Source organism: Rhinichthys klamathensis, unplaced genomic scaffold (assembly GCF_029890125.1).
Source record: "Rhinichthys klamathensis goyatoka isolate OS25496 unplaced genomic scaffold, OSU_Roscu_1.1 h1tg000242l_1, whole genome shotgun sequence".
Lineage (NCBI taxonomy): Eukaryota > Metazoa > Chordata > Actinopteri > Cypriniformes > Leuciscidae > Rhinichthys > Rhinichthys klamathensis.
Window position 1 is genome coordinate 228,927 of NW_026606764.1, and position 19,550 is coordinate 248,476.

The 19,550-nt window shown below is 36.7% G+C and overlaps 1 protein-coding gene across 2 annotated transcripts in view; it reads right to left on the minus strand.

The window, feature by feature from the left end:
- Positions 1-8,625: 8,625 nt before the first annotated feature.
- The window catches only part of si (sucrase-isomaltase (alpha-glucosidase)), a 64,655-nt gene continuing 53,730 nt past the window's right edge, over positions 8,626-19,550 (minus strand). For both annotated transcript variants that reach the window (XM_056265944.1, XM_056265943.1), the window contains exons 41-47: positions 12,644-12,792; positions 11,981-12,065; positions 11,755-11,811; positions 11,438-11,562; positions 11,046-11,134; positions 9,529-9,578; positions 8,626-8,886 (exon numbers count right to left, since the gene is read on the minus strand). In XM_056265944.1, coding sequence (XP_056121919.1) covers positions 8,641-8,886; positions 9,529-9,578; positions 11,046-11,134; positions 11,438-11,562; positions 11,755-11,811; positions 11,981-12,065; positions 12,644-12,792 — 801 coding nt within the window. In that variant the 3' untranslated portion in view covers positions 8,626-8,640. The remainder of the gene's footprint in view (positions 8,887-9,528; positions 9,579-11,045; positions 11,135-11,437; positions 11,563-11,754; positions 11,812-11,980; positions 12,066-12,643; positions 12,793-19,550) is intronic.

A 19,550-nucleotide genomic window follows, 5' to 3' on the forward strand; every position in this document is an offset into this window, starting at 1 on the left:
AAAACATTTAGCTTTGGCCTCATGCGCTTGATGCCCATCCACAGCAGTGGTTGACTTTGCACAACACTCTCTTAACTGACACTCTGAGTGCCATTATGTCAGGTGCTGTGCTACACTTATTAATGAAATGGGTCTCTTGGCATACCCTGTGATTTAAACTGCCAACTGGAATCCCATTCAATCTCAGGGACTGTTGTGGAGCGAAAACAGCAATTTCAGACAAAAATGCATATCTCAGTTGGTTGGTCATGGATGGATGCACTGCGGGAACTGTAGTCTTTCAGCAAAATTCTTATAGAAGGTTTTTGAAGAAATGTCATGGAACTTTTTTAATATATGAGCTATAACCAGGGTTGCACATAACTTTTTTGGTCTGGTTCTCAAGGGAGCACCTGGAGATAATGTAGACCCCGAAGCCGCCGCCAGGCGCCGCCATTTGCGCCATTTAGAATTTCAGCCACCGCCAGCCAGCCAATAATTTCATAAGCCAAATTGAGCCACCATCTGATAAAGTTTGGCTGAGCCGGCTAGAATTATTTGCATCAAATAATAATTCTATCACATAGAGACGTACACACACGAAATATACAATACACGAGCACTGAACATATATATAGCACTGAACGTGCTATTACTGCAGTAACAAACCACCGTTTCCACATAATAATAAATAATAATTCGTTACATTTATATAGCGCTTTTTGGATCTCAAAGCGCTTCACATATGGAAGGGGGGAATCTCCTCAACCACCACCAATGTGCAGCATCCACCTGGATTATGCGACGGCAGCCATATTGCGCCAGAACGCCCACCACACACCAGCTTACTGGTGGAGAGGAGACAGAGTGATGAAGCCAATGAGTATATATGGGGATGATTAGGAGGCCATGATGGACAGAGGCCAAGGGGCAAATTTGGCCAGGATGCCAGGGTTACACCCCTACTCTTTTTCGAAGGACATCCTGGGATTTTTAATGACCACAGAGAGTCAGGACCTCGGTTTAACGTCTCATCCGAAGGACGGTGCTCTTTGACAGTATAGTGTCCCCATCACTATACTGGGGCGTTAGGACCCACACAGACCACAGGGGTAGCGCCCCCTGCTGGCCTCACTAACACCTCTTCCAGCAGCAACCTGGTTTTTCTCAGGAGGTCTCCCATCCAGGTACTAACCAGGCTCAGCCCTGCTTAGCTTCAGTGGGACACCAGTCTTGGGCTACAGGGTGATGTGGCTGCTGGCTTGTGTGTGATGTGGCACATTGCTAATTCACGACGCATGCTTCAGTGTATTGAAGTGAAATGTGCAAAACTTTGTCCAAAATAATACTGATAACAGTGTGTGTACTGTTTATATTAAGGCGAGACACGGCAGGCAAAAACATCGGGGTTTTTTTACTGGTCAATTTTGAGATTTTTGGATATTTGTCTTCAATAACATGTCTTCTTTCAGACTTGTGGTGAAAAAAAGTCCGAAATACACATTTAGGTCTTTATTTTGCTACACTTAGTTTGCGTCTGTAGATTTCTCAAAAATTCAACAAAAGTTTGCGTTCTTAATCAGCATACTTCTCCGCGATCTCTGCCGTCACCCTCTCATCACACGCACCGTTAGGAAGCTCTCTCTCTTCTGTACAATCCTGTTGGATCCAAATATGGTCATTTCCTTTTTATCAGCAACCAATCGTGAAAGTAAAAAGACTGAATGCGCGATCTCATTGGCTGATGATAAATCTTTAAAGCCGTTTTCTCAAAATGACCTGCTTGAGCCATTTGCAGCTATGAAAAGTTTGGCGGCTGCAGCAGCCATTTAGGTTTTGGCTGAGCCGGCTAGCCAGCCAATAACTTCATCAGCCAGCCATTATTCTCAAAACAAATGGCTCCGGGCTCTAAAATAATGCTTTGTACTCACACGTTACGCGGCACACTTATCCTACAAGCTGTCGTGTCACTTTTCTCCTGACTGCTCTCCTCACTGTCTTATTTTTTCTCAAACATGGTACACGGATATTAGGCTGCTGTCACTTTAAGACTGCATGCACGAATTGAACATACAGACACACATCCGGTTTCTTTCTCAACTGTTCACTTTTAACATAACTGAGAGAATGCTTGCCGAGATGGGTATTTTGACATAATTTTGTGTGTATGTGTCCGTTCAAGCGCAAGTAAATGTGAAAGAGGAATCAATTTGGGGTTCTAGTGCTGTCTGAAACGCGCCCCCCTCTCTCTCTCTCTCTCTCTCTCTCTCTCTCTCTCTGCATGCGCGCGCTTCGGGTGTGTATGCCTCTTCTTCTACTTTTAAAATTGTTTGAATGTGTAAATTGCCAGACAAAACACGTCCAAATAATAAACTTTCACTCTTTGATGGTCAAACTTAGCAGTTAATCCGTGAATCACATGCATGCTGAACCAAGGGGCCTGGTCCGTAAGGACCACGGATCAACTGCGATTCGTTGCACCCCTAATAATTAATGAACACACTTATCATTATGATTTCTATCTTACCAGAGATGGAGAAAAATCCTACTCCAGTAAGTAGTCCCTGTCCCCAAAAATGTTGGTACTCCCTCCATGTTTTCTGGTGTATCATTTATTTTTACCACGCATGCGCACCAGCTATGTGCACCCCTGGCAATAACGTTATTATATGTATAAAATTATTTAATTTTATAATTATATTTATTATATGTTATTATGATTATTTTTATTCCATTTTTTTATAGATTTTATAAAAATACAAAAACAATAAATATAAATATAAAATTATAATATTATATAATATAATTTTCAAGAAATTTAAATTTACAGTAAAAAAAAATAGGCAGCTGTGTTTGCCAGATTCGCCGTAAAAATACTGTGACACTGTTTCCAATTTTACAGGAGGCTTTATAAGTGTATATTTTATTACGTGATATAATGTTAACATAGGCCTACCTACTTTAACTACCAAAATCTGCCTTTTTTAACTTAATATGTACAGATAACCACCATAATAATACAAGTGTACAATAGAAAGCCACATGATGAATCAGAGTTCATTGTAAGCAGCCTGTTCATAAAAAAAAGTCAATACTATAGACGTGCAGAGGGTCATACACACAAAGACAAAACGGCATCAGTGTAACACGCAACACTAAAATTATGCAATAAACGTTAACTAAATAACTGAAATTGTAACACAATGTTTTTTTGTTTTGTTTTTTACCGTAAATTGTATACAAACATTTTACACAGTGTTGCTGTCTCCAAAATATTGAAAGTTTTTGGTTACAACATAATTTTTCTGAGTAGCAATGTGGAAAGTTGTTCTTTTGGACATTAAAAACGATTTTAAATAATTACAGATTCAAATCCCTAATCTTGTAAAATATGTAGTTGAAAGCTGCTGTTGTTCATCATTGTGTTTTGTGTGTTAGTCTTATTTAGTGTACATTTATCTTTTAAAGTGTTCACCCTAATCGAGATTGCCTATTCAATTAATGTCGTGCTACCTAAATACTGCTTAAATTCCAATTATATTATCTGTTGATTATATAAAATTACAAATGTAGCTAAACTAGTGTTTCAAAATAGCTGAAAGCATGATTCTTAGTCTGGAATGGAGATTAACACTGTGGGGTATAATGAAGAAATTATAGCAGAACCAACTCTGTAAATGAGTTACATCTGGTTTGAAATGTAAAGGTTCACACAGTGCTGTGTCTAAAAGAAATAACCTGACTGTGAGCGCATTTATCTGGCCTCAGGAGACCGTCAAAGACATAGAGTTTTCCAAATAAACACTCGCCAGGGCAAAATCGAAACTAAAAGCAGATAAAATCACAACAAAATGAATGTGGAGGGTCAAACAGAGAGGCCACATCAATACAACGTTTTATGTTTGAGACCTACTAACTTATAATAAATAACACCCATTGAAAATCTATTGATTTCAATGCCAAATGCCTTCATTTCGGAATGATAATGTTATAAACTGGCTAAATTGTTTGTGTATAAAGTGACAAAAATATCTTATTTCAAATAAGAATTATGCCAAATATTATATTGTATTATTACAATATAATCGGACGTCAGTCGCTAAAAAAAACAACCCACATTTTTGATTAAATGTGCATCCTTTGTGTTCTTGCTATTTTTAAGAACCTCAAACCGTTTGTGCGAAATCGAAATGGTCAAAATCCCTGTTCCACATAAGTGTACATTAAACACACATGTTCTGATGGCCTGTCGGGCAGCATTTTTGCATCAAATTTCTATTTGTCATTGCAAACTACAAATCAGTATGCGAGCAACACTGGTGACTCAAGCACACACAATGCATTTTAAACATTGTTTACCTACACATTCATACAGGAATGAAAGTCAAATCAGACTGAATAGTATTCAGTTAGAGTCAAAAAACATGCACACGTACACACACCTGTCATAGCCGGTGTGAACTGAAGCATAAGCAGCTGCAATTACCAGGTACCGGCCCCCTCTGCCCCCTGTCGGCAGTGGCCAGCCGTAATTGGCGTACGAGTGAAGGGAAAATTGTGTGGGCGCGCCGCGGTGTCACCGAGTGTCACGTGGTGAAATGACTCGTGAGAAACTGCTCAGACGGCCTGTTATTGGGCCTGTCAGCAATTTAGTGTTGCTTTAAGACTGACAATACAACAGTGTGGTGTGGTGTGTGTGTGTGTGTGTGTGTGTGTGTGCTGAAATAAACTGACATAAAAAAAAAAAAAACGTGCATCTTAGAACATTTGTATTAGCTTCATTGCTACCAAATTGGCATATTGGAAAAATATTAGTCTTGTAGTTTTATTTGATCAAATGTCTTACTAAAAAACAAGCTTCATTAGAAGTTTTATTTTAGGAAACTGGGGACAATTTTATTTATTTATTCTATAAATCATATTTGGACATGTATGGAGCTAGAAATGTGTCTTTATTACATGCGAGAAAATAAATGATCTGAGAGAGAAAAAAAAGTTTGAAAGAAAAACTTATCACACTGATAGCAAAAAAGCATTTCTTGAGAGAAAAAAGAATATTTGAGAGAAAAAGTTTTGAGAGTAAGTATTTTCTCATAGAACATAAAAAAATATAAATTAGATTTTTTTTTTATTATTTCTGAGAAAAAAATCTCTCTCAAAATACTTAGCAAAAATATATATATTAGAGATTTTTTTCAATCAGTGTGAAAACATTTTCTCAAAATAAAAAAAAGTGTTTCTCTCAAAACGCTTTTCTTTGCTCTCGATGCAATTTTTTGCTCTCGTGTCAGGATTTTGCTTTAGCTGTGAAAATTGTGTCATGGGCGGGGCCATGTTCTTTTTTTCCTATTGGAACGTTTCTATTGGCCAGTCGGGTGAGCATAGTCTTGTCTTGGGAGTCGAACTGAATCATTACACCATTGTTCGCGTTCGGTTCACCTAGATAGATGCCGCCTCTGCCTTAGAGTTTAGATTCTCTGCCCGAGCCCGAGGTCGGGCCGATATTTCCCGTCACTATCCTCGGGCCGCCTCGGGCCTTTGATCTAGAGATGTGCACTCCGAACAATTTAATTTGTATTAACCATTAACAAAGATACATAAAAAAACGTATTGTTAATTCATGTTAGCCAATGCGTTAATTTTTTTTACCTAAGTGTAAGTCTCACCACCGGAATAATTGCATGATATTGAGATCACTGAGCACACATTATTCTTCATCATGATAATGTAGTTATTTTATTTTAATTCCAAGTGAAAACCTCACACCAACTGCCCAACAGTAGGAACCTCTGAGAAAAACAAACAAACAAAGTTTGAGTATTCTGGTTATTTCAATGTTTTCTTTGCGGTTTTGACCCCAGTCCATGTTCTTTCTAATGTATTCCAGCATGCAGATATAGCAAACACTTAGAATCACATGTTGATGCTTTGAAGTCACTTGAGTGTACGGTTCATCTTTCATGTTGTCTTTTTGTTGTCCCTTTTTTTTTTTACATGAGTACTTTAACAAACAGGCTTTGTTTGGAGGGTTGGCTGAATCAAGACAACATTCTCTTGACTGTTTTTGATTTATCTGAATCAGATTGATTGTCTTAATGCACCTGAATTTTGACTGATGTCTGGTTTGCCTGCATGCAGTAAAGAAACAATAGGTTCAGAGATTAAAGGAAACATCATCATAAAATCAGCCAGTCAAATAAGTCACAACCTTCCTGAGGTTTAAATCACTTTATTAAAAATCTTTCTTCATGTTACAGATGTGTGATTATTTCATACGTCTCTTAATGGACAGCAATTGTACATTTCCTCATGAACGACTACAAAAGGAATGTTACTATTTTTCTTGTAAAAAAAAAACACACAAAAAAAAAACAGAATACAGGACCGCTGGATAAACACCTTTCACGTAATTGAAAACCCAAATAATTACAGTCTCAGTCAGAACGGCTCCATCCTTTTTCACACTTGGATTAAAAAAAAGTTCTTAATTATCATTGTTTTTAGGCTAGTGTCTAAATATCGAAGGCACACCCTGAACGCCCCCTTCCCCGCGGCGTCCATGTTTCTAGCTCGCGATGATTGCCCATTAGAGCAGAAATCAATTTATAGTCTCCATTGCTTAATTGATATCATTATGTTTACTCTAGAATGAATAATCGAATATTGTATCATTACATCAAAATGAAGTCGTGCATGAAGCGGGCCCGGCAGGTAGCCGCCGCTGAGAGGTTTCTCGTTAAAAAGAAGTGATTGTTGATAATTAAGGGTTATCATTATATTCCCACTTCCCCAAATGCCGGCATTAGACATTCAGCCTTCCAAGTTCAGGCTAAAAAAACAACAACTAAAAACGAACATGAGATCCAAATCAAAACGACATCAACGTATCTTCCAGAACAAAGCATTTATTTTAGAAGAAATCATTTCAGATTTTAAATATTTACCACAAAAAGCTCTTAAATAAATTACTAGTTGACTGAACAGTCATAAATAAACAGAAATAATCATGCGCGTGCGTCTTGGCTAAAGCCCGTCTGCTTAGACTTGCGTCCATGTCTATACTGTCCAGGTGATTGTGAAAGGCTTTTCGATGGTGTGCGATTGTGGTGCTGCGTCGATCACCAACTCCTGATTCTGAAGGAGAGAAAGAGAGGGTTATTGGAACAGAAAAATGGCACAAAGGAGTTTGTGATGCAACTTTCCAGATGAAACGAAAGCTAAAACGCACACTCATGGTCAAGAGTTACTGCACACATTCTCTTTAGAAGCTTAAACTCGTGTGTGATTGCAGGCTGGTTCCGTCAATGACCTCATAATGGCATGATGAAGAAAAATAAATGGTGTTTCGAGCGAATCGTTGGAAAACGCCACCTCTGATCTGACATGAGGGCAAACGCACGCATGGAGACAGATGGAGCTGCCTCGCCTCTTTCAGACGTATTATGCAGTCGGGAAATACTAAGAAAGATAAATGATTTGGTGTGGGCTGGAACACTAGTTATTCAGATTCACATGCGCACAGTTTCTTTGTCATTTCCCCCCCTTCGATTCTTCTCATGGCTGGTATAAATCTCAGTCTCTGGAGCTCATGCCTGCATTCTTATTAATAGAAACGGTCGATGCGCACACAACTTTTAAAAGGCATCTCTTTTTCTTTTTTTGTCAGAATGTAAACTCCTCTCTGTATTTCATCAAGCTCACTGCACAGGCTGAAGATATAGAGGACTAGGAGAGACACTTACAAAATACAAGGAGGAATCAATTAGCTGAATGCATTCAGATGTTTAGCTTTTAAAGTATTCTTAGATATTTGAATGATTCTCATGACTGTAATAAAAACATTTTTTATCGTTCTAAGCATAATTTAAAGGCGGAAAACACATACTTCCATGATGCATACAAAAATCATTATAAATAATTTGAATTATTATAAAAAATATTATAAACAATATAAATGCTTTTAAAGTATTCTTAGATATTTTAGTGATTCTCATTACTGTGATAAAATATTTTTTTTCTTCTCAGTATAATTTAAAGGCAGCAAACACACTTCCACAATGCATAATAATCATGTATTACAAATAATTTGAATTATTATAAAATTATTATAAACAAAATAAATTGTTAAATTGTATTAAAATTAAAATGTCTTTAAAAATGTACAAAATATTTTTAAATGAAATATAATTTTGTCTTTCTTTGTATTGATTTTGGGGTGAAATGCGACCAGGATCAATGAAAGGCAGCAAACAAATACTTCCATGATGTATAGATAATTTTCAATTTAAATAATATAATACTTTATAATATCCTCAAGTGTCATGAAACTAATATATCTTGAAATATTAAAACTAAAATGTTTATATTTTAAATAAAATATATTTTCATATTTCTTTGTATTGATTTTGGGGTGAATTTTGATTCAACCAGTTGTGAAAGTAAATTTCAAAATGAAAACTTGAAAATCAATAAATTTATAATTTGGCAAACACATTATTTTTCATTAAAAAAAAAATTCCAAATAAAAATATTGGCATTTATTAAATAATTATTAAATATAATTTGTATACTTAAATTACAGTTTACATTTTTAAACATTGTGATATATTTACATTTTTATTTTTAAATGACTAAAACGGAATAAAAATGAAATAGATTTTTTTAAGCAGCACTTCTTGTCCTCCTAATTGTATCAGTGATTCTGACAATATCAATGGCTAAAGTATATGTTTGCATGAAGAATCTCACCTCGTAGTAATTAAAGGCCAAGTCGACATCAGGCTTCCCAGTTACACTCATGGTAACCTTAGTGACGCGCGCTGTTACACCCCACACCTTCACATTACCCAGGGTTAACCTGTCAACCTCGGCCAAACCATCAGTGGGAATCGTGTTAGTAAGAACACCCTATAAATATAAACACACACAGCTGTTACACAAGATACAGACACATGCATATTTAAACTAAGAGCAAAAATGCTATTGCAAATGATAATTGCTGAAAGTAAAACATCTGGATACATTATATTAATGCATATTTGTGGGGGAAATGTACTTAATTATCACAAATAATCTCAAAAACTCGAAAATATGACCCGTTTCTTGAGATTCACTCATTTAGATCTGACTAGAACAGAATGAAAAACAACAGACAATTGTGTTGTTTCAGTATTAATGTAACATCTGTGCCGAGACAACTCAAACTAGCTGAGTTTGACCTAATTTTTACAAACAGTTCTCAACTCCATAGGGCCTTGTTTTTTTGTTTTGTTTTCACCGCTCAAATAATCTCCCCACATATAACATCAAACCCACAGGAAGTCCATAGAGCTCTGACCTGGGCCAAGGGGCCTTGAGCTGCTACAGCATGAAATAGTTTTGGATCTGGATTTTGTTTCCAAAATGAGAGTGGGCACAGATGTTTGGCTTCAAGTGAGATGGACAATCTTGAAGTCCCTATAGGTTTTTAATGGCAACTGTGCATGACCACAATCCAAATAAATCTGAAAGAACTGCACACATAGCGTTCTTTAAAACATATGAACATACCGAAGACACGTTGAAATTTGTCAAGAGGTAACGGTTGTTCTGAACAGTATCTGTAAGGAGAAAGACAGGAAAAAGAAGACGATTAAGAGAAGAACAGGGAAGGGCCATTTTAAAAACACTGTGATACAATTATGATTTTAGAAAGGAAAAAATACACAAACTTATATATAAAGATACATGTTAAGAACATTTTATTTTATTGCATGTAATGGTAATGAGACCTATTATTAAAATAAAATGTTATCAGTAATAGTATTTACTGTGTGGAAAAAGTTACTAACATTTCTTGCAAATCTCCAAAAAACATATCTATATTTTGAAATGAACACACGGGGAAAGCAAAACACCAACTTGTATTCCTTTTCTCACAAATTCTGATTACAGGGACAGATTATAATTGAATAAAAACTTACTTTCGAGCAGTTCCTTGCACACTATTACGTTATGATTACCTCAAAATACTTTGTGCATGATTTGATATGTGCGTCACATAACCAGCTCCATATGTATGACTTTTCTGATTTAGTAAACCTGTCCGTTAGCTCACCTTAGTGCACTTGCAGTGCAGAGTAAAAATGTGTTTTTATCTCCCGTTTGCCTTTGTTAACAGAATAATTCGGTTTAGGGCCCTATCATACACCTTGCACAATGCAGCGCCATGTGCGAGACAAGTGTTGTTTGCTAGTTTCAGCCTGACGCAGTTATCATTTTCAAGTCATGTGCCACGTTGTTTAAATAGCAAATGCATTTGCGCTCATTTGTGCTCCCATGGGCGTCATGGTCTGAAAACGATTTTGCTATTTTGAGGCAACTGAAATAGACTGCGCCATTGACCAACAAAAACAAAGATATGGTGAAATCCAGCTTGTCCCGTAGATTGTCTACTTGCGTGCTTTAACCTCAAGCACGAGCAGATCCATTTCCTCTCTGGGGAAGAGTTCAGTCTTTCCGCTTGCAAATTCCGCCATGTAAATAGCAAATCCGCCATGGTGCGAATGCAACTGGCTTTTAAAGGGAATGGGACTTTGATTCGTTTATTACACGTTACGCCCAAAACACACCCATTACTCATTAAGAGAATAGGGAAAACTCTTTTAGACCCGGCGCGCCAACCATTCGGACACGCCCTAAGTGCACTTGCGCCGTGCGCTTTAGACCATGCTCTTAGATCGTTAAATTAGGGCCCTTAAGGTCGGGTTTAGTGTAGATGGTACGTTATTTTCGAACGGGATGGAGAATTAACCTTGTAGTACCACTCACTGAACATTACATTTCTGAACTATTGCAATACGTACAACAACCACTGAACTGAATGCGTTTTTAGAGCCACTCACTGGACATTTCACTTTGAAGCGAAACAGTGCAAGAAACAACGTAATATCGTTTTGTAGAAATGTTGAGTCTGGGTTGAAGAAATCATCAATGGAACTAGAATTATCAAGCTAAATCAAAACTATTTAATTCCACATGATTCCCATCTCCCCCAATACCCCCAGACACAACCAAACATAACCCACCAATTCCCTCTCCATCATCCCAGAACAGGGATCCATGTGCTGAACCTGCATCATCGAGAGCAACAAGCAGACCCAGATGATTCTTACGACTACAAGAAAAAACACAAAACAAAATTGTGAACACAACATTCATGTTACGACATCACAACCATGAACACATGAACACCCACATTTACTTATTCAGTGTTCAGAATCTTGGTCATCTTGATAAACAACAGTGTGAAGTCAAGCCACAGAGAGAGGGTGGAAAATGGACATATAAAAGAACATTTACTCTGTGTTGTAAGAGACTTTTTGAAAGTAAAAAAAAAAAAAAAATACTATGAAGCTTATAGAAACATGGCCCAATTATACATTAAACAACTCTTAATAAAGATGAAGGGTAGCTTCACCTGTAGTGTGTGTTGTTCTCTGGTTTCTGCCAGGGCAGGATGTAGCCTCCTCTCACGTGCAGGTTAATTTTCTCTAATGGTGTATCCATATCCACAAACTGTCCTCGCACTCCAACAGCGTTGCCCTGGATGATACATCGCAAACAAGCAGATAAGAGACCCCAATATATAGAGGGCAAAGTACCGCAAGTAGAAATTGTTTGGAAGCCAGTTGCATTATGACTGGTTGTTTAATTCACATGCCAACTAAATCTTGCTAATAAAGATTTGCATGCTTGCTAATAAAATGTGCACTTGCATGCTGATAGAATGCTTACCGTGTGGTAATCGTACCAGCGGGCATCTGGCACGTAGCCCTGGACCACAGTGGCGCCCTTCACAAAACAAAATCAATGAGAACAAAATAATAAATAACAACATAAACAACACTAATTAGAACTGTCAATCTCTCTTTTTACTGATTGAATATAGTGCTATGTGACAGTGTGTGACTTGTGATTTGCTTATAGACCGAATATAGCGAAGGTGTTTTTGTGAGCATACCTTGTCCAAAGCAGGCGTGATTAGAAGGGCGGGACCCCAGAGGAACTGCCTGTCGATTTCCCATGTGTTTTCATCATGGACAAACCTACATTACAGAACACAGCGCTGAGAACATTATGTATACAACACAGTGCATGCAGATCGTAATGGAAAAGCATGAGAGAAAACAATAGAGCATAGAACATTCAGTCCAATAGTTCAGGCTTCTAAAAACAGAGTGGAAGAGGAAGGTTACACAGGACAACAGGAAAGTGAAAAGTACTGATATCAAAGCAGGCTAAAAAAAAATGCATTAGATGGAACATAAGACCCGAGGTTTGGCCCAAGTTCTGATTAGTCATTCCTATGATTGAGATGTAATTGATAGAGAAGGATGGATTGAAAATAGTGTCAGAAAGAAAATATGGGGTAATGAAGATATATTTGGAGGGAAATTGAGAAGCAGAAGGTCTTAAAGGGATAATTCACACAAAAATGGAAGTTCCGTCCTCATTTCCTCACAGGCACTGTTACATTTACTTTTATTGCATGGAAAAATAATAGCATGAACATTCTGTTAAACATCATGGTTTTGAAATAGTATGAGGGTCAGCAAATGGAAGACAAAATGATTTTCATTTTTGGGTGAACTACTCAGAAACATGAGTTCTGGTTAACACTCACTCGTGCAGCATGGGTCTGACCACAGTTTTTCCGTTAACGTGAGCTTCATACATCAGTGTGTACAAATATGGCAGGAGGGTATAGCGAATATTCAGCACATCACGGGACATATTAGCAAACTCTGGGCCCCAGGCCACGGGATCCTGCCTCTGTGAAAGATTACACAAATCTTGTCAGATTAGAAATATCCAACAACACACTTCTGAAGACAACGTGAATGGATTCTCCTGCAAACCTCGTCACTACAGTGTTTGACAGGTTGCTAGAGCATTACTAAGTGATTGCCCGGGTGTTCTGGGTCCTTTAAGTGCATCCTAGTATTCTATTCTTCAATAAAGGTTATTTGCTGGCATCTATGATTCCATGAAGAACCTTTAACGTTTAAAGGTTCTTTATAGTGGAAAAAGGTTCTTTAGATTATTAAAATGTTCTTCAAACTAAGAAAAAGTTCACTGAATTGCTCTTTAGGGAATCAAAAATGGTTCTTCTATGGCATCACTTCAACAAAAACATTTTTGCATGCTTTATTTCTTAAGGGTTTTCATTGTAATGTACATATTTATTGGTGACATCTTTTATAAATGTCTTCCTCACAGGTTTTGTCTTAAGCTTGCTCAGTAATTGTATTGAACTATTTTATGTAAAGCTGCTTTGCAACCATATTTATTATAAAAACATGTTGACACTAAGTTGCATGCAGTAGAAGTTTGGTCTGTACAGACAGAGTTAAAGGATTAGTTTACTTCAAAATTAAAATTCTGTCATCATTTACTCAGCCTCAAGTTGTTTCAAACCCGAATGAATTTCTTTCTTCAGCTGAACACAAAAGAAGATATTTTGAAGAACCTCGGAATAACCAAACAGTTGATGGACCCCATTGACTTCCATAGTATTTTTTTTTTCTTCAATGGAAGTCAATGGGGTCCATCAACTGTCTGGTTATCGACATTCTTCAAAATATATTATTTTGTGTTCAGCAGAAGAAAAAAATTCATAGAGGTTTGAAACAACTTGAGGGTGAGTAAATGATGACAGAATTTTCATTTTGAAGTGAACCATTCATTTAATATCAAATTTTCAGTAAATATTTGTTTTCTCTCTATAATTCATTCATTTATGATCCAGTTCCAAACAAATCAAACTGGTACACCACATATCCTACATTATTCATTATGAGACCATGGGAATAAATACTTTAGCCCAGAAATATATTTGCATGATCCAAATCTGTACAGCTGTGTCCTGCTGAATCCAGATGTAACCGTACACCACAGTGAGCATCTGTGCCCGTGTGTGTGAGCATCTGACTCCATATACAGGCAGAATGTTAATTGTCTGCCAGACAGAGAATCAGTTTGCCCCCTCGGTGGCACAATGAGTGGTGTTAAGAGCGGTGGGTGTGAGTTAATGTGCTCACAGATATAAAGGTGAACCATATCTGATAATTATTTCTCAAGTACCACACGTTCACAGGTCTGACCGCTAATGCGTGCATGCTAACACTTATCTCTTTCCCCGCCATTAACGGAATTTTCCGTCATTTATTACGCAACACTTCCACGCCATTGACGGAATATGTACCGGTGTTGTAGTCTCCAGTATAGGTGGAGTATAGGTTTAGGATTAGCTGTGGGTTCGGGTTAGGGGGGTGGGGTTTGAATTATCAGGTAACGGCTTCATTTAAGGGGATAATAATTTGGCAGAGAGTCGAAATTCGGCACAAGAGGAAATCCGTGTTCTTACTAGGGGGCGCTATTACGCATCTTCTGAAATAATACAGAATCTCTGGTTCTGAAAACAAGTGAAGAAGCAAAATCAAGCTATAGAAGCATTGCTTATGCACATGTAAGCTAACACGATTATCAAATATTTAACAGCATATCAATCAAAATTGCCTAATGTCACCTAATGATTGAAACGTCGAACCCAAGAAGACGTATAGGACTCTGCAAGCTTTAAGGGTGTTAATATTAGACAATCTACTAGGTCTTTCAGATCGTTCTGAATCCAATCCGGACATCGTCTTTGACAAAAACACAATTTTCTCGGCTTTTTATTATTTTTATTGATTGATTGATTATTTGATTGATTGATACCTACATTCAAGTGTTGATGAAAAAAAATAATGGATAAAATGCTGGTGCTGGGTGGCAATAATAACATAAATATGCTGGCGGGGAAGGAGTTAAACATGAACTAAACACTTTATGAAGTGAGAACTCCTCACAGTTTCTGTATGTTATACCAAGGCTAAAAACTGCTGTTTGTGTCCTGTAAACGTCCTTTTAACAAGACACATTTACCTGATACGCAAAACTGTGTGAGATATCAAGGCTTGTTTTCAGAGAATGTATCTTGAATATAAGTATATTTTGTCTTGTCATACTGACAAATTTGTCTTCTGCTCATGTTTAAAAGGAGTGAAAAAATATGCCATTGCATCAAGACAAATCAACTTTATAATAAAGATAAATTATCTGAAAATGAGCCTTAATATATTATGCAGTTTGACTTTTAGATACATTTATCTTGTTTTAAGTATATTTTTAAACAACACAACAATTATTTAGGAAATTATTTGTGCATATGAACATGATATTGTCGAGTTTTTTTTTTTTTTCAAGGGTGAATATATAATTAAAAAATGTTTATGACATATATTAGTAAAATTAGGTTAAATATAAAAAATATAAAGTTATTTTAAAATTTTTTAACAAAAAAACAAAAATGTGAAATTTGTAGGACAAGGGGTTAATAAACTAAAACTAAAACCATAAATAAAATTGTTACATTGATATAAAACAAATGTTAACTGAAATAAGTTAAAAAGTAATAAGAAATATAATTTATATTTTAAAAATATAAATATATATAATAATCTAAATTATTGATAAAAGTTACAATAGTATCTCAATTATACGAAAATAACACTGTGTGGGACAACTAAATTTAATTTGTTCAAAAGACCTAACAATTGTAAAATAATAATAGTGATGCTAGCCTTAGTAAACACACTGCATTCTTTGGCTTTTAATGTTCTTGCCCTTTTGGCCTGTAGAATCTGTAGTATTTTCTCCTCTCTCCCGCACAGAGTGAAAACTCCTTCTCCTAATGTAATGGGAAAAGCTAATATCTCTGTGTTAATGTGTTTGAATGAACTAGACCTTCCTCCTGTTAGAGCTAACTGCTGCTCACAGACAAAAAAGCTAAATTATTCCAAATGTACTGCCCTCTGACTCCATTAGCATGTGACTTAGCTTGATGGAGAGACAGCCGAACTTGGAAGCCTTGGCAGGAGCCTAAGAATTATGACCCTCGCTGCAGAAGCTGGACTATCTCTCTCTCTTTCTCTGGCAGCTGCCATCACAGGGAACATTTGCACAGGCAACTGACTTTGCAAGATATTAGGAGTAAATAAGATGGTCTTTTCAAACTTCTTTCAGCGTCTGTTCATCTGTTAACTCCCACCTCTTGTTTTTTGCCTTATGTGGGATTTATGTTTGCTCCCATTTTGCTTTTTAGAATTAGCCTGAGCAAACACTTCCTATTAAAACAGAACTTCTTTTTTTTTATATATATATATCTAGTAAGCTTTAGTTTACATCATAGCCATGAACAATTTTTGTTATCATCTGACAAATATTTGGTCATTAATATTAGTCAATTTCCTGCAAAAGAAAAACTTTAAATGATTATGCTGGCTGCGTTTACACTTGGCATTAACATGCGACCTGTATCCGGATGTTGTCCACATACACATTGAAAAGACAAGTGTAAACGCGCTTCTGATCGGAATCTTATCCGATCAGCGTGTCTGGGTTCGGAGGTAGTCGAGGACGCATTGTGATTGGATCTCAGTGTAATGTAAACGCAATCCAGCCATCGTGTCTGCATTCACAGGTGGACGTCATATAAATCCCCGCTCAGTCTCCCCGCGTGGCTGTCAGAAAATAATGGCCAGACGCTGTTTAGACAAGAAATTAAACTTATTTGAACCTTACAATAAATGTCAATCTTTAAAAACAGTTTATTTAGACTTACGTGATACTATGTGTGTCATTTTTCATTTTAATTGTGCAACATTATCTGAACGTCTGTACAGTCAGCCATGAGATCTTAATGAAGAGCTGCACGCTGATTTGCAGAGGAATAATCGGAATCTGATTTTTTTAATGTTTTAAATGTTGAATGTTTTTATTGTTTCAGCATGTTTATCAATCTCCCATTTCTGTCAATATAGTCATTGCACGCTATAACCTTAAACCCAGATGATCGATGATGTGACTTGTTTAAGATGATCAACCCAGTTATTTTTGTATGATCAACTCCGGAAGTATTCCTTCGTTCAAAAAAATTCATTTGATCTAAGACTGGAGATTGCACAGGAAAGTAAAGTGAGTGAGTGAAAGCAATTGGGACATTGTTTAATTGGTATCATCTTTACTCTTAATCTGGTGTCGTGCCACAGACCTAATTTAAATATTATGCAGGAAACAGAAATCCGATCGGTTATCCAGATACAGAGGCTACTTAATGTGCACAAATGTAAACGCGCCATGTCCTGATTGGCTAATGCCAAGTGTAAACGCAGCCTATGTCTGCTATAAGTGAATTTAACCCTCTGGGGTCTGAGGTGTTTTCGGGGTCCTTGAGATGTTTTGGCATGCTCTGACATTTGTGCATTTTTCAGTTGCTTATAAACATATTAATGGCACAGGTGAAATTACACTCTATATAGCACACACAGGGCTACCATTATATGTGAGCAACATGTATGTACATGTTTGTATTTTTGAGAGAATATTGTTTATGCGTGGTTATTGAAAAAACTAAAAAATAAATTTTCTAATATATGGCCACAAATAACATACTAAATATCTGTCCACAAGACTTTTGACTAGTGGATGTTGTCGCCTAGAGTATTTGCTTCAAATTGATCTGAAAATCATTCTGGCTAATCATTCACATAAAACAATAGATTGTTTTAAATTGTGAAAAACATTTTTTTGTTTGCAAAGGCAATATGCGGATGGGCGGATCGGCCCAACCCCCTCATGAATAATTAGGCAGTTCTCACCTGAGCAGACTGCATACTAATGAGCCTTTCATTCAGGGGTGTCACACAAGAAAGAATGCAAGGACAATATATATATATAAATAAATAAATATTTATATACACACACACACACACACACACACACACACACATATATATATATATATATATATATATATATGTGTGTGTGTGTGTGTGTGTGTGTGTGTGTATATAAATATTTATTTATTTATATATATATATATATTGTCCTTGCATTCTTTCTTGTGTGACACCCCTGAATGAAAGGCTCATTATATATATATATATATATACAAACAATCAAAATATAAATGAAAGCCAAAAGCACATTTTTAGTCACACATTTTAGCCATCCACATACCATTTTTAGCCATCCACCGCGGTAAAAATAAACCAGTCGCATTTCAAAGTCGTACGCGAAATGACCGCCAGGTGGCGCAAAGGGACATTTAGCAAAACGTAAGTGGGGCTAATGTCTATTAACAGTAGCCTAAGGATGAAATACTACAAGTTATGGTAATTTCCAAATAAGCCTACAACAAATTGTTGGTCATACAGATAAGATATAATCTTTTAAAACTGTAAAAGGTTAAAGTAGGCCTACACTCACAGGCTAAAGACAAAACGTTTTCTCGCTCATGTGAGAATCAAACGTTTGGTTATTTCTCAGTAACAAAATTCATAGCCGAGCGGTAGAACTGATGGTTCATCATCAAGATGACACAGGTTCAAATCCCGCACAAACATGGTCTGCTGTATATTTTATATTTATTATTGCAGAGAGATTTGTCTAGCTCTAAAACTCTGTTACACCATACAGTTTTGTTTTATATAGGCTATATATATTTTTTTATTTTTTTATTCCAGGCTCTCACGCCACCCCCCCGATTTCTCACGCTGAAGTGTCAACCCGGTCGGTCAAATTCCTGAAAGATATAGTTTATCTATAGATCTACCTGTTGAGCCACTCGTGATCGACTAGTTATACCGTAAATTAGTTAAAATATCCCGTAATCTATTTAGAGCGAGCGTGCATGCGAGACAGATATTGTGCTCCAAACCGTGCGCGCGCATGGCAGAGAGGTCTGTTCCCTACAACCTAGAGTTTTTAAAAACATGGTTTTAAGTAAAGTGTGATTTGCCAGGGGGGACTGGGATTTCCTTCTGGTCTAAACATCCCTACTTCTGCTGAATTATTTTAATCCCCACACCCCTCCCTCCACAGCTAATCAATGCTATAGGCTACTTCACCAATATCAAATATATAAAATAGAGATATGCAACAGGCACGTTTAAACGAAAAACAATAAAATCAAAACCAGCGTTTCAGTTGTTCATTAGTTCCAGTGGCCTTAATGCATGCACGGCTTTTCAAAATTTCACAAAGCGTGTTGAGATTATTTTGAATGAAATATTGAAGTTTATAATTAAGTGTTTTGGCACACCACGCCGAGTGACCCTATGCATTTTTCTAAAGTCGGGTTTTATTCTGGCATCGTGAGTTAGTGTTCGACAAACGCGGCGGCGCGTTCATTTAGATTAATTTATTTATCTCATTATTACAGCTAAAATAACTTAATAGGCGACTCCGTAATTTTTTGGTCATACAGATAAGAGTAGAGTAGCTTACATCGTTCAAAACTGTAAACTTGTATTCATATTAGGCTAACGACAAAAACAGTAGGCTATATCTGTCGTCTCTGTCTCCGGGAACTGCGCGTCACAAAAATTAACCGAAAGCCACTTCAGCTCAGTCACGATAAGAAATCGGCTATGTCTAAAGCCTTTAAATGTCTAAATATTTAGGCTAATAAATGTTATCTGATTATG